A 15,648-nucleotide genomic window follows, 5' to 3' on the forward strand; every position below is an offset into this window, starting at 1 on the left:
CCCGTTTTATATATTCCCGTGTACCAATGACTATACACCAACATTTAACACACCACATGCAACATATAACAAATAATATACACAGGGGAGGGCACTTTGTCAGAGTTTATTATTTAATAAACACAGAGCTCCATATCGTCTCAGTTTTGCCCCACTACTTCCTGGAGTTAAGTCTGTGTTTCTGGTCTGATGTCACCCCTGCAACTATCCTGTTCACAGTTGTTATACAGAATTGAGATACAGCGCCTCCAAGCGTCAGGCCAGAAATACTGCACTTTTTTTTCAAAAGGAGTGTTTTCTTCAAATGGGAAGAAATGGCCAGAGAAAGCAACACCAACAGCAGCAGCAACAACAGCAGAGTGGGACTGGCCGCAAATCCCGCCAGGTCTCCACCATGCTGGACATGTGCCTCACCTGTCTGAAAGGTGAGGAATGGTGCTTCACCGTTGGTGAGGTCGTGCACGTAGCACCCGAACAACCCCCTCCATGGTAGTAGAGGGAGGAGCCTGAATGTTCTGCACCCATGTGGGAGGAGAATTGTCCAGAGTAAGAACCGGAAGATGAGCAGCCAGTGCATCCATAGCCCAAGAGGGGGATTCTGAACACCCTCAGCCCAGGATGGGGGAGTCGGTGCATCTCCAGACCAAGAAGGGGGAGGCCGAGCATCATAGCCCAAGAAAGGGAAATCCATAGGTCCATAGCCCAAGGCTCCACCAGCAGGAGAAGAATACCTGATGGTTTCACCATCCACCACCATCATCTGAGAGAGAGGAGCAGGAGCTGCCTCTGCATCCTCTGAGGTGAACTGGTCTACTCTCCACTAAGGGGATCTGGGACTGGCTGACGGAGGCTGAGAGGGATATTGAGGAGGTCCTTCTTGCTGTGATCAACCTCCTGTGGGAACAGCAACACCACCCAGCATCTCTCCAGACATCACAGCCATGGTGCTCAACTACCTGACTGCAGATATTGGAGAGGCCCCAATGCCATCTCCAGAGCTAGAGGGAGAGGAGCCACTGCTGTTGTCTCCAACATCAGAAGGAGAGGAGCCAACGCTGTTGTTTCCAACGCCAGAAGGACAGGAGCCATCGCTGCCTTTCCCAGCGCCAAAGGGAGAGGAGCCATCGCTGCCGTCTCTAGCACCAGAAAGAGAGGAACCATCGCTGCCGTCTCCAGCATCAGGGGCAAAGGAATTCTCGCTGACATCTACAATGCCAGGAGCAGAGCAGCAGAAGCTGACTCTTCCTCCACCGCCAGCAGTGGGAGAGTGCCTGCTGGTCCCACCTCCATTGCCATGGGAGGGTTGTCTTTTGCTCTCCACCTCCACCACTAGAGGGATAAGTGGAGCTCCCGTTGCCACCTTTTTGGCCGGGGGCTCCCCTCCCAGTGTCGCCTCCCAAGCGTCTTTTGCCATCACCTCCCAAGGGTCCGCTGCTGCCGTCGCCTCCCGAGGGTCCACTGCTGCCATCGCCTCAAGAGGGTATGCTGCTGCCATCGCCTCCAGAGGGTCCGTTGCAGCCATTTCCCGGGGTCGTCAGCTCTACCTCCACACCCGACCAGTCGGGGATGCCACAGCTGCTCCGCTCAGGGATGCCATGCCCGCATTGCCTGTGGTTGCCTGTTGCTCTGCATTGCTTGAGGCTGCCTGCGGTCCCGCTTCTCCCATGGTTGCTGACTGTCTTGCTTCTCCTGGGGTTGCTGACTGTCTTGCTTCGCCTGGGGTTGCTGATGGTCCTGCCTTGCCTGGGGCCGCTGTCAGCTCTGCTTCGCCTGGGGTCGCTGTCTGCTCTGCTTTACCCGGGGGCCGCTGTCAGCTCTGCTTCGCCTGGGGTCGCTGTTGGCTCTGCTTCGCCTGGAGTCACTGCCAGTCCTGCATGGCAGCAGTAAATACTGTGGCTGGAGCCCCACAGAGGGGAGCTGCTGGCTGTGAAGAAGGGGGGAGAGGTCTGGACACCACCTTTCCCCGCAGCACTTTCGCTGCAGGAAATTTGGTGGCCAGAGCCCCACAAGAGGGAGCTGCCGGCTATATGAAGGGAATGGTCAGGAGACCACCCCCACAGACAGCCGGCCATTTTCCAGGATTACCTTTGTCGGAGGACCTGGCCAGGGTGCGGTCAGCCTGGCTGCTACAGCTGTTGAAGTGGGAGGAGGACCTACCACTGTGGCTGTCACTCTTGGCCCATTGCTGCCCTGTTCCTGGACTGGGACAGTGAAACCGAAACTTTGGGACTAAGGGGGAGGTGGCCTTTTGAGGCCATGTGTGCCGCGCAGAAGGGTGAGCATCTGTGTCAGTGTCCCGCCCCTTTGTTTATTATTTATTTTATATTATGATTTATGTCTATATATTTATGGCAAAAGCTAATATTATTTCTTATTGTTTTATTTATAAAACCTTGTGAGGATGTGTGGCTGATCAGCTGCTGATTGTTAACTAGCCGACAGTCACACATACTTATTTAACTTATGCAGAATATGACCGAAGGATAATAAGATAATTGTTAGTTAGTTAATCCCTCGATCACCACTATAAGAACCTGCAGCTTGGGCTGCATGGAGAGGAGAGTGTCAGAGGCGAGACGTGTCTCTAAAACACTAAAATAACAATTGCTAGATATGATGGTTTATTAAACAGCACAATACTTGATAGTGTTTTATTGTTTGTTTGTTTGTTTGGCCAACGTGCCCTTTTATTTTGTGTCTTTTGTTTTGGGTTACTATCTGTGTTCAATTGTAAACATGACCTTTATCTGCACTTTCTAAGCAGTTAAAAACTAGTTTTACATTTGCCCTCAAGGCATGGTAAAAGCCCTTTGTAGTTTGTTTAAACGTACAGACCCGGCACTTTACAATGACATATGCAGTGTTTGTAAGCTGTACTCCTAACCGGAGCTACAGTCGCCTGAAGGTAATCCACTCATCATGTGACAGAGTTCACATGCTCAGAGTTGCGTTTTCACACTAAGGCAAGGTCTTCAGGTCATCTGGTTGTGTGTTTTTTCAATGCAGTTACTGGACCTAGCATGGGTCATGGGTCCACTGAACCAGTGAACTGGGTTTGTAGCATGCTTCATGGTTGTAATCAGGGGTATTGTGGGATAGAGGTTCTCTGTCAAGATTCTGTAACTTTTTCTGAATTATTATGTAGATTTTTTGTTGAAAATTAATTAAAAATAAAAACTGAAATAGCTTGGTTAGATAAGTGTCCACCCCCCTTGTAATAGCAATCCTAAATTAGCTCAGGTGTAACCAATCGCCTTCAAAATCACACACCAAGTTAAGTGGCCTCCACCTGGATCAAAATCAAATTCACATGATTTCAGGATAAAATCAGCAATGCTGTAGGTTCCCTCTGCTGGGTAGTGCACTTCAAAGCAAAGACTCAACCATGAGCACCAAGGCACTTTCAAAAGAACTCCAGGACAAAGTTGTTTAAAGGCACAGATCAGGGGATGGATATAAAAAAATATCAAAGGCCTTGAATATCCCTTGGAGCAGGGTCAAGACGATTATTAAGAAGTGGAAGGTATATGGCACCACCAAGACCCTGCTTAGATCAGGCCATCCCTCCAAACTGGATGACCGAGAAAGGAGATTGATCAGAGAGGCTACCAAGAGGCCAATGGCAACTTTGCAAGAGCTACAGGTTTTTATGGCCAAGACTGGTCAAAGTGTACATGTGACAACAATATCCTAAGCACTCCACAAACCTGGCCTGTATGATAGGGTGGTAAGAAGTCAGTCATTACTCAAGAAAGCCCACCTCGAATCCCGTTTGAAGTATGCAAAAAACACTCAGGAGATTCTGTTCCCATGTGGCAAAAAGTGTTGTGGTCTGACAAAACTAAAATGGAACTTTTTTACCTAAATGCAAAGCGTTATGTTTGGTACAAACCCAACACACTGTGAAGCATGGTGGGGGCAGCATCATGTTATGGGGATGTTTCTCATCGGCAGGGACTGGGGCACTCTAACCTTTCAGGATAGAAGGGAAAATGAATGGAGCAAAGTACAGAGAAGTCCTTGAGGACAGCCTGCTGAAACTAAAAGAAAGCTGAAACTGGGATGGAGGTTCACCTTTCAGTATGAAAACGACCCAAAGCACACAGCCAAAGCTACACTGGAGTGGCTAAGGAACAAAAAGGGGAATGTCCTTGAGTTGCCCAGTCAAAGCCCAGACCTAAATCCAATAAAAAATTTGTGGCATGACTTGAAGATTGCTGTCCATCAATGCTCCCCAAGGAACTTGACAGAGCTTGAACAGTTTTGTAAAGAAGAATGGTCAAATATTGCTAAATCTAGGTGTGCAAAGTTGGTAGAGACCTATCCCAACAGATTCACAGCTGTAATTGCTGCCAAAGGTGCTTCTACAAAGTATTCACTCAGGGGGGTGGAGACTTATCCAATTATGATCTTTCAGTTTTGTATTTTTAATATATAATTTTTTTCTCAATAAAACTTTTTTACCCCTTAACAGTGTGGAGTATGGTGTGTAGATAAGTGGAAAAAAATCCTCATTTAAATGCATGAAACTCTGAGGCACTGACATATCTTGCTTGCATAAATATTCAACCCTCTCACATTAATATTTAGTAGAGCCACCTTTTGCTGAAAGAACAGCTTTAAGTCTTTTGGGGTAAATATGTACCAGCTTTGCACACAGTGTCAGAGTCTTATGTTCTTATGATTTTGGCCCATTCTTCTTGGCAGATTTGCTCCAGGTTGTTCAGGTTGGTTGGACGACACTTGTGGACAGCAATTTTCAAATAGTGCCACAGATTCTCAATGGGATTGAGATCAGGACTTTGACTGGGCCACTGTAGGACATTCAACTTTTTGTTCTTGAGCCACTCCAATGTTGCTTTGGCCTTGTGCTTGGGATCACTGTCCTGCTGAAAGGTAAATTTCCTCCCAAGCTTAAGTTTTTTAGTGGACTGAAGCAGATTCTCTTGCAGTATTTTCCTGTATTTTGCTCCATCCATTCTTGCTTCAATTGTAATTAGATGCCCAGTCCCTGCTGATGAGAAGCATCCCCACAGCATGATGCTGCCACCACCATACTTCACTGTAGGAATGGTGTGTCTTGAGGCATGGGCAGTGTTAGGTTTGCGCAACATATAGCGCTTTGAGTTTTGGCGAAAAAGCTCTATCTTGGTCTCATCTGACCACAAAACCTTTTCCCACATCACAGCTGGGTCACTCTCATGCTTTCTGGCAAACTCCAGACGTGCTTTCAGATCGTACTTTTTGAGTAACGGCTTCTTTCTTGACACCCTCCCATACAGGCCAGTGTTATGCAGAGCTCTTGATATGGTTGACTGGTGCACCATTACTCCACTCCCAGCCATTGAACTCTGTAGCTCCTTCAAAGTGATTTTTGACCTTTCTGTGGCGTCTCTCAGAAGTCTCCTTCTTGTTTGAGCGCTGAGTTTTGAGGGACGACCTTTTCTTGGCAGTACCTAGGTGGGTTGATGCAGCTTCCACTTCCTGGTTATTGATCCAACTGTGCTCACTGGGATATCCAAACACTTTGATATTATTTTGTACCCTTTCCCTAATCTATGCATTTGTATTACTTTATCTCTAACTTCTGTAGAATGCTCTTTGGTCTTCATTTTCCTTCAGATTCACAGCCTTATCAATGATCCTTCAACAGTGGTGTTTTTATCCAGAAAATGTGACAGCAACTTTAATGGTTCACAGGAGGAGGCCAATGGTAAGGTAATTGTGTCCCTGTTAGGGCAATTTCTTTCATCGATGCAAACTGGCAGCCTCCACAGCACAGGGGTTGAATACTTATGCAAGCAAGATATTTCACTTTTTTTTATTTTTCTTAAAAAAATTTCCCAACATAAAACCAATGTCACCTTACAATAATTGATTTTGATTTTAAGTGTTTTAAAATAAAATATAGAAGAGAATGAAATTTCAATGTACCATTTGTAATTCAGTAATATGAGAGAATTGGTCAGGGGTCTGAATACTTTTGCAAGTCATTGTGTGTATATATATATATATATATATATATATATATATATATATATATATAATATAATATATGATATATATATTATATTCCCTAACGGGATTGGTCGGTTAAAAAAGTAAAATACAATTAATATAGTGTTTCGGATCAAAACTAAAGATGGTTTAATTAATACAATGTTAATTGATAATGGTTTGTTAAATAAGGGAAATTAAAATCAATTAAATCAGGTTTAAAATAAAATTTACTTATTTTGTAGAGACAATACACTGGGGGTATTAGGACCCAGTAGTGGTTGCTGGAGTCGTTACCAACTACAGGTTAATTCAATTAACGAATTAATAATGTTTAAAAGGGTGGGTGTGGGTGTGGGTGTGGGTGAGAGTTTGGTTTGGTTTGGAGAGCAAGTGGATTATAGTGAGACTGGAAAAACAAACTATTGGAAAAGGTATTTGGGATTATGATTTGGATTGTGAATTAGCCTTAGCCTGCCTTTTTAGCGAGGGCCCGAGAATGGGTTAGGTTTTGTTTTGTTTATTTATTTTTTTAATATTGTAAACAATAAACACACGCTACGGCGTTTCTTGGAATCCTGTGTTTAAAACGTCTATTTGAAGAAGGAAAAAGTGTGACTGGAGGGCAATCCATCACTATATATATATATATATATATATATATATATATAAATATATATATATATATATATATATATATATATAAAAGATTCTAATACAATTATGTCTGGAGCAGGAGAGTGGAGTGGAATATATGAGACGTGGGTAAACAATATATGGCCCAAATGTAAAGTGGGTAAACATCATTTACCTGCATATACCCTCGACTACACCACTGAGTAAAACTCCAAAGAAAAGTGTGAAGAACCTGGTATTGCCAGGCAGTCTCCAATCCAAGTATCAACCAGGCTTGAAAATTATTATTTTATTTCTTAGCAGACACCCTTATCCAGGTCAATTTACAATTGTTTACATGAAACATACTTTTTGCATAGATATACAGATGTCAACTGCTCTGGATAAAAGCATCAGCAAAATCAATTAATATGTCTGTAGGAAAGCCCAACTTACATGTATTTTGTTTATTTTTAGTACAGGGTTTCCCTCTCCGCCCCTGTGTTATTTTGTATTTGTTTGTTTTATGATTTATTGTATTTATATATGTAAATGATGATGAAAGCCATGCATTTATTGTCTATATGATGGCGTGTTGTTTATCTGTGTGTGTGTGTGTGTGTGTGTGTGTGTGTGTGTGTGTGTGTGTGTATATACACTATATATGATGTGTTTTTTTTTTTTTTTTTTGTTGAAACGTGTTCTGGTAGCGACGAGGTTAGTAAACTCATCCTCTACCAGAAATGATTTAAAACCTCGTGCAGAAGGTGGCCATCTCAGAATAAATTAAGTGATTCATTTGTTGTTAAAGTGGGAGATTGTCACATGTATAAAAAGCCCGCAGCCCTCCATGTTCAGGGTGGGTGTGGAGAGCGGAGAGCGGAGAGCGATAGTCATTTAAAACAATATAAGAACAGTGAAGGCGATCGCCCAGCCTGACTTATATTTGTTATTGTTTATGTTTGTTATTTTGTTTTTGTTTAAATATTTTATTTGTGCTCTGTAAGCCAGTGTTTATTTTTGTTTAAATATTTTATTTTTATTTATGTTGTTTAATAAATGGCGCACACCGCGATTTGGCAACTGCAGTACCCGTGTGTTGTTCCTCCTTCTGGCCTGACGTCACTGCAATGCCATCCTGCCACAATGACATATTTTTCTTGCTTGTTATTTATTAGTTTATTAATACATTTATAATATAAATATTAATTTTGGCATGTATTTATTTAAAAATATTCATTTCTAAATATATTTATTCCTCTGTGTATTTTTTTAATCATTTATTTCTACCTAATACATTATTCCTTTATTTTTAATTAAACAAGGAGCTACAATTTATCAGAGATCAGATATTTAGACAAAGAAGCTACATGCCACTTGAGTATATTTCCATTCTATCGTATCTACAAAAAAGGAAACTAGATATTTCCAAACAGGAAATAGAGCATTTCTAGAATCAAGCAGAACCTTCAGGTTTTCAGCAAATGCTGGTCAGGCATGGATGTAAGCTTAAAAAATTTATACATTTCGACAGGTAAGGCCATGTGCTCTTCAAGGACGTCATGTTGCAAGTTCAAACCAGTTTTTTTTTTTTTTTTTTTTCTGTGATATGTGCTGTTTTAAAACATAAATACAGTGTTTAATATAAATTGATATCAAACTGGTTGCAAACCCTGGTTTATTTTGACGTTGACCTACATGTGGAATCAGGTGATTGATAGGTGACAGATGATTAGCTTTCAAAAGTCTTTTTGAAAAGTCGCTACACACACTTAAAAAGTAAGCAGAAGAGGAAGGAGAATAGCAATTTTACCTTAGTTTGACGACTTATATCTCATTGTTTATAAGAGGTATTTACGTTTTTTTTTTTTCACATTTGATGTAAGAAAGTTTCAAACATTTGGTACTGGTAGAAATGGTAATTCTAAGTGATTTAGTTTTGCCGTTGCAATATGATGAAAATAACAAAACTCTTGGAGCTGTATAGACACTCTCAGTAGTTTCAAACAAGTTCTTCTAACTAATTTCTAATTTCAATTTCAATAGTCCCTCTCTCTCTCTCTCTCTCTCTCTCTCTCTCTCTCTCTCTCTCTCTCTCTCTCTCTCTCTCTCTCTCTCTATATATAATATAATATATATATAGATATATTATATAATATATATTATATAACCAATATATATATATATATATATATATAGTTTTTGCCTATGTGCTGTTTTAGATCATAAATAAATTGTTTAACATAAATATTGTGGATATCAAACTGCTTGCGATCCCTGGTTTCTTCCAAAAAGATGAATCCGCTAATCGCAGACATTAACTGTGATTAATTGACAGTCTAGTGGATATTATGGTTTATTTGAAGCCATTCGTTCAAAACTGCAAGCTTGCATTGTTATACAGGAAAATGCTTTTAAAACGAATTGTTAGATGACACTCTTTGTGAAATATAAGAAAATCTGACTGATCCCTAGCTAGCTATAATCTCACTGATCAATCTCTTCCTACATACTACAGCTGCTCCAGTTCCAGTCTCACTCTTGTCGGTCAAGCGGAGATCTAGATCATAGGCTGCATTTCCCAGATGATCCTGGCAGCAAAAACTATCACGAAAAAAATAACACTTTTTTTGGTCCTTAAGCTGAGCAGTCCAAAACAATTCTAGCATATACAGTATAAGCTAGCCCATGGCAGTGCAAGTCAATTAGTATGTGACCTTTTCTGATTCAACAAATCGATTCCCCACAGAAATGAACATGACTTTTTATCTTTTGCACTTAAGTTTGTAATTGAATACATGCACTAGTAAGTGGATTGTGTTGTATTATCTTTTAAGACCCACAAAACAAAACTAGAGCATAATTCATTGTTTCATGGTTGTGGCATCTCAATTTAAATCACTAATATACTGCCTATTGTGTGTGAATATGTCATATTATTGTGTAAGAGAGACCTGTTTCCTCTTCTGAGCTCTTGTTAAAAGAGAAGCACAGTTTATGGGCTCACACAGACGCAGTAATGAAACATCCGGGGCCACTTTAATTTACTGCTCTTACTGAGAGGAAGTGAATTGGAAAGCTTCCCAAGAGATTTATTTTCTGATTCCTGCTCAGACTGAGTAGAAAAGGAATTGTGAAGTCGCTTGGCGTGGCAGGATTCTGAAAGCACAGTGCTGTGATGGTGCTTTGCTGTGATAACACCGTGTAACCATTTTTTTTTATTTTTTGGTTCCTGGGTAGTAAGTGTTATTTCCTAATTGCTTATGCCTCAAAAGTATAGAAAATGGCTATTATTCCCCACAAACTTTGCTTTTGTGACCAGGACAGTGCTATTTTGAAATTTACCTATTTTCCAGAACATTCCAGATAGATTCAGTGCTCAGTAAACTTGGAGTAACTTCTAGAACTTTCCAGTAATATAAATAGTAGTATAAATACAGGGGCCTTAAGCCCACCAGTTCAGTTTAGTTCCAGCTGCCTAAATGGATACATATCTGCATTTTTCTGAGATGGCATCAAGAGGCTGCAATGGTGGCATTCCTGATGGGTCTCTGTGGCAAAGTGGCTAGTGGAGGGGAACAGGTGCAGCGGTGATGCGATGCAGGAGTGACAGGCAGACAACCGTTTCCAGTGAAAAGGTGCTTTTATTTATAATTCAGGTCTGGTGACCATAAAATAATAAATCCCTGGCGATACATAACAATGTGTAAAGCGAGGAGATAAAAAAAAACAGGGCACAGTCCAGAACAAAAATAAAACCACGGTCACCAGTCCTGGGTGAGTGCAGACGTGAGGGTGCGTGGTGAATACACAGATACGGTGGTGTGCAGGGGTGCTCCGGACAGTGCTGGCCCTTTGAGACAGCTCCGGAGTAGTGCTCTAACTGTCTACAGTGAAACAAACACAGACAGTTAATAAACAAACACAACACGTAATCACAAAAACACTGCGAGTTCCACTCTCGCTCCTTCTTCCTCCAAACGTTCTACCCAAACGAAGGAAAAGATCAGCATTACCCTGGCCCCTATATGTAATCCCACATGATATCTAGGTAAACGGTTGCAGCTGCCTTATTACTTGCAGCTGCCTCTCATTTACCTTTCAAATTAATAAGGTCTTACAACAGAGTCGCGCTTCTTTCCAGGCTGACCTACTTCCCTGACCCAGAAACGAACTATCAGGCCAGCCCTTCCAGATACTTCTCCTCTCGTTCTCTAGCGCCCTCACAGGTCGTGAGGAAGATTCATCACCAGAATTCATGCTTCCGTCACAGTCTCCAAGGCGGTTTTACCAACTTTCCCTGCTATCTTTGCCTTTGGGACAGCAGGGATACCAAGGCGCACTACCACAGGCGAGACTGGCCACAGCGGACCAAGTTCTTTGTGGGGAGGAACAATGTCAAGTGGGAGCCACTGGTGGACCCCCGGAAGGTGCTGATGCCACCACTGCACATCAAATTGGGCCTTATGAAACAATTTGTCAGAGCTCTAGATAAGGCAGCCTTCAAGTACCTTCAAGACTTCTTCCCTAAGCTGTCTGAGGCAAAGGTCAAAGCAGGTGTCTTCGTCGGACCACAGATAAAGGAGATCCTGGAGTGCAATGAATTCCCCAAGAAGCTCACTAGTAAGGAGAAAGCGGCTTGGAACAGCTTTGTCGCAGTGGTTCGGGGCTTCCTGGGCAATCACAAGGCCGAAAACTATGTGGAGCTGGTTGAGACTCTGGTGAAGAATTACGGCACAATGGGCTGTAGGATGTCCCTCAAAGTCCTTATCCTTGATGCTCATCTTGATAAATTCAAGGAGAACATGGGAGCTTACTCGGAGGAGCAAGGCGAGTGCTTCCACCAGGATATACTGGACTTTGAACGCTGCTACCAAGGACAGTATAACAAGAACATGATGGGAGACTACATTTGGGGGCTGATTCGTGAAAGTGATTTACAGTATAATCGTAAATCCCGAAAAACTACTCACTTCTAAATCTTTTGTAGTCACTTTTGTATTACTTTAGTATAAATACATGTTAATTTGGATTCATATGTTGTTTTTTTCTGACTTTATGTGAACGAAAAGACCTTTTTCTCATTGGAAATAGGTAAATTTCAAAATATCACTGTCCTGGTCACAAAAGCAAAGTTTGTGGGGAATAATAGCCATTTTCTATACTTATGAGGCATAAGCAATTAAGAAATAACACTTACTACCCAGGAACAAAAATTGTGTTACATAGTGTAATTCTCTCACCAGGTTGTAGCGCTGGTGAGAGAATTATCACGAAAGATGCTGCATTGTCCTCTCAAGATACTCCTGCCAGGTTTTGACTGGTTTAGTTTATTTTATAAAAAGTCAGTAAGAGAGAGGTGTTATGCAGGTTACATTTTGTAAAGAAATGAACGTACAAAGACTATCAAACAAGCCCAGTCCCTCAGTTTAACTCAATGTGCAATACTTCAGTGTAGCTTTCTTCAAAAAGCCAAAATAAAGGCTAAGATGAGAAACAGTCACATTCACTTTTTCTAATGTCCAGATTAATTTTCTTTTGTAATCTGCTGTTGTATTTCTCATTCTGTGACAGTCCGTTGAAATGAGACTCTGGTGAAAAGCAGCACAGGTGGGGAGAGCTTTTGAAATGGTGATTTGCAAGCCACCAACACACCTTCAATCCTTCACAAAGACTGCTGACAGGGGACAGTTATTGACTCTCATTAAAGTTCAAATGAAGTCTGCACTGCGGGATTCTAGTGTTGTTTAATGCTGGTCAGCGCATTCCTCTCAATGATCATCTCTGAGGATAGAGAGCCGAGTTTGTGACATTTGCTAATGTGCTTTCTTCAAAGCACAACTTCAGCCTTCAAAAATCCTATAGGATAATCCCTCACCATGATGAAAATATTGAAAGGAGAAAGGAGACAGAGACAACAGAGAAGAAGCACACAGACCCAAAGTGGTCTTGTGGAAATTGCTTCCTAGCTCTAATTCTTATTTTTAAAGAGCATGAAGCATGAAGCCCATCCTTCAGATGAGAAGTAAAACTGAGGTACTATTGTAAGTGACTCTGCAGCAGAAGTTGGGCTGTATCGTTCACCCCCAAGTCTCTGTAAGTCGCTTTAGATAAAAGCGTCTGCTAAATGACTAAATAATAATAATTATAAATGTGAGATTTTGATTTAAGGAGGTTGCTAGCAGTGGGTTACCATAATGAATAACATAAACTGTATCGTGGGAATGGAACCACATAGCCAGGCTGCAAATTAATTACTTTTTTTCACGTGTAGAAATAAGAAAACAAATAAATCTTACAATTAGTTTAAAGTTTACATGCAGTAACTATCAATACAGATGCTGCCATATTAGACATATTACATTTAAAGGAGGTATGATGATGTTTCAATATTCCATATTGGAAAAGCCCAAGTAATGATGGTTCCCTGAAATAGGAATATTAACCATTAAAAAATGGGTGTTTCCCTTTAAGACATCCAAACTGAAAACTCTATACCAAAGATTCTCGCTAGAGCAGGGTGGTGCTGCTGAGGAACTGCCCCACAATCACAAAACAGCAGCCCTGCAAGCATTGCCATTTTCTTCAGATATTGCGACCTTGAACGCTGCGACCCTGAAGTTAATGGTTACGATTCCTATTTCAGGGGACCAGGGTTATGATAATAACCTAATGTTCTGTCAAGGAAATTCATGGTTAAATTTATTTTAATATATGCATTTTCCAGATATTTAGCTCTAACTCGTCTGTGTGTCATGCTGTGGGGAATAGGTTGTTTCTTCAAAGCTGATTAGATAAGGCACAGGACACAAACTGTGTTAACTCTTTGAAGCTCACCTTCCAAAATGATTAGATCTGGTCTCCTAAGGTGTCATAAAATGCAGCCACAATTGGACATTCCCAAAACATGTGTAGGTATGTGTCCACTACACCAGTCTGACAAACTGCACAGAGCGGACTAGGGGACCTTTTCATTTTAAACAGTATATATGGAGTAGCATATGCTCTATGGATAAGTTTAAAGTGTATTAATTGGTGAGCTAGGTTCTTGCAAGCTAAAAACGTATTGTTCCATATATTGTCCCGATCAGGAGAAAAGCCCAGCTCTTCCATTTCACTCTCCCAAATTTTTGTAACTGGCAGAGTATTACATGCTTGTTTTAACAATTGACCATAGAGAGTTGAGAATGTCCCTCGTGAACAGCTATCTGTCACCAGCCAGTCTATCAACGGATGAGGACATACATCTGAGTCCCAAGGAACCCCATAGGCAAGTAAAGCAGACCCTAGTTTTAAATATAGAAAATAAGAAAAACCTGGGAGAGAGAAGTCTTCCTTGAGTTCCTGGAACGTTCGAAGGCCTTTACTGTTAAAAATATCTTTAAAACTATGCACACAGCTATTTGACCAGACAGGGTAAATAAAAGGTTTACCTCCTGTCAGTAAATGGTTCTTATTCCAAATAGAACATAAGAACATAAGAAAGTTTACAAAGGAGAGGATGCCATCTTGATTGTTTGGTTGTTAGTAGCTTATTGATCCCAGAATCTCATCAAGCAGCTTCTTGAAGGATCCCAAGGTGTCATCTTCAACAACGTTACTGGGGAGTTGATTCCAGACCCTCACGATTCTCTATGTAAAAAAATGCCTCCTATTTTCTGTTCTGAATGTCCCTCAGTCTAATCTCCGTTTGTGACCCCCGGTCCTTGTTTCTTTTTTCAGGTCGAAAAAGTCCCTTGGGTCGACACTGTCAATACCTTTTAGTATTCTGAATGCTTGAATTAGGTCGCCATGTAGTCTTCTTTGTTCAAGAATGAACAGATTCAATTCTTTTAGCCTGTCTGCATATGACATGCCTTTTAAACCCGGAATAATTCTGGTCGCTATTCTTTGCACTTTCTAGAGCAACAATATCTTTTTTTTATAGTGAGGTGACCAGAACTGCACACAATATTCAAAATGAGGTATCATGTCATATGCTTTGCAATTGTCCATTATCGATGTTGCATCCTCAAAAAAATCAAGCAAGTTAGTTAGACACGATCTCCCTTTCCTAAAACCATGTTGACTGTCTCCCAGGATCCTGTTACCATATAGGTAATTTTCCATTTTGGATCTTGTTATAGTTTCCATAAGTTTGCATATAATAGAAGTCAGGCTTACTGGTCTGTAGTTACCTGGTTCAGTTTTGTTTCCCTTTTTGTGGATCGGTATTACGTTTGCAATTTTCAAGTCTGTCAGTACCATCCCTGTCTTAAGAGACTGTTGCATGATCTTCGTTAGCGGTTTGTAAATAACTTCTTTCATTTCTTTGAGTACTATTGGGAGGATCTCATCCTGCCCAGGGGGTCTGTTTATTTTAAGAGCTCCTAGTCCCTTTAACACTTCTGCCACGGTTATGCTAAAGTTACTTAAAACAGGATAGGAACTGGATGACATGTGGGGTATGTTGTCCGTATCCTCCTTTGTAAAAACTTGTGAAAAGTGATCATTTAATATATTTGCTATTTTTTTTTTTCTTCATCTACAATTTTGCAATTTGTATCTCTTAGACATTTAACATCCTCTTTGAATGTTCTCTTTTAAATTAAATTTAAATTTAAATTAAGGGAAGTAATGTTAAAACTGTACAATGCATTAGTAAGACCTCATATTGTGTTCAGTTCTGGTCACCTCGCTATAAAAAATATATTGCTGCTCTAGAAAGAGTACAAAGAAGAGCAACCAGAATTATTCCAGGCTTAAAAGGCATGTCATATGCAGACAGGCTAAAAGAATTGAATCTGTTCAGTCTTGAACAAAGAAGACTACGTGGTGACCTAATTCAAGCATTCAAAATTCTAAAAGGTATTGACAGTGTCGACCCAAGGGACTTTTTCAGCCTGAAAAAAGAAACAAGGACCAGGGGTCACAAATGGAGATTAGACAAAGGGGCATTCAGAACAGAAAATAGGAGGCACTTTTTTACACAGAGAATCGTGAGGGTCTGGAATCAACTCCCCAGTAATGTTGTTGAAGCTGACACCCTGGGATCCT

The 15,648-nt window shown here is 41.0% G+C and overlaps 1 protein-coding gene across 1 annotated transcript; it reads right to left on the reverse strand.

Annotated features, from left to right (window-relative positions):
* Nucleotides 1–952: 952 nt before the first annotated feature.
* Nucleotides 953–1,666, reverse strand: LOC121330154 (sericin-1-like). Its single transcript, XM_041276461.1, has 2 exons — nucleotides 1,558–1,666; nucleotides 953–1,206 (listed from the first exon to the last, which is right to left on the reverse strand). Exons 1-2 carry the CDS (start codon nucleotides 1,664–1,666, stop codon nucleotides 953–955), a joined length of 363 nt encoding a protein of 120 aa, XP_041132395.1.
* Nucleotides 1,667–15,648: the final 13,982 nt, after the last annotated feature.

The sequence above is a fragment of the Polyodon spathula genome, chromosome 17 (assembly GCF_017654505.1).
Source record: "Polyodon spathula isolate WHYD16114869_AA chromosome 17, ASM1765450v1, whole genome shotgun sequence".
Lineage (NCBI taxonomy): Eukaryota > Metazoa > Chordata > Actinopteri > Acipenseriformes > Polyodontidae > Polyodon > Polyodon spathula.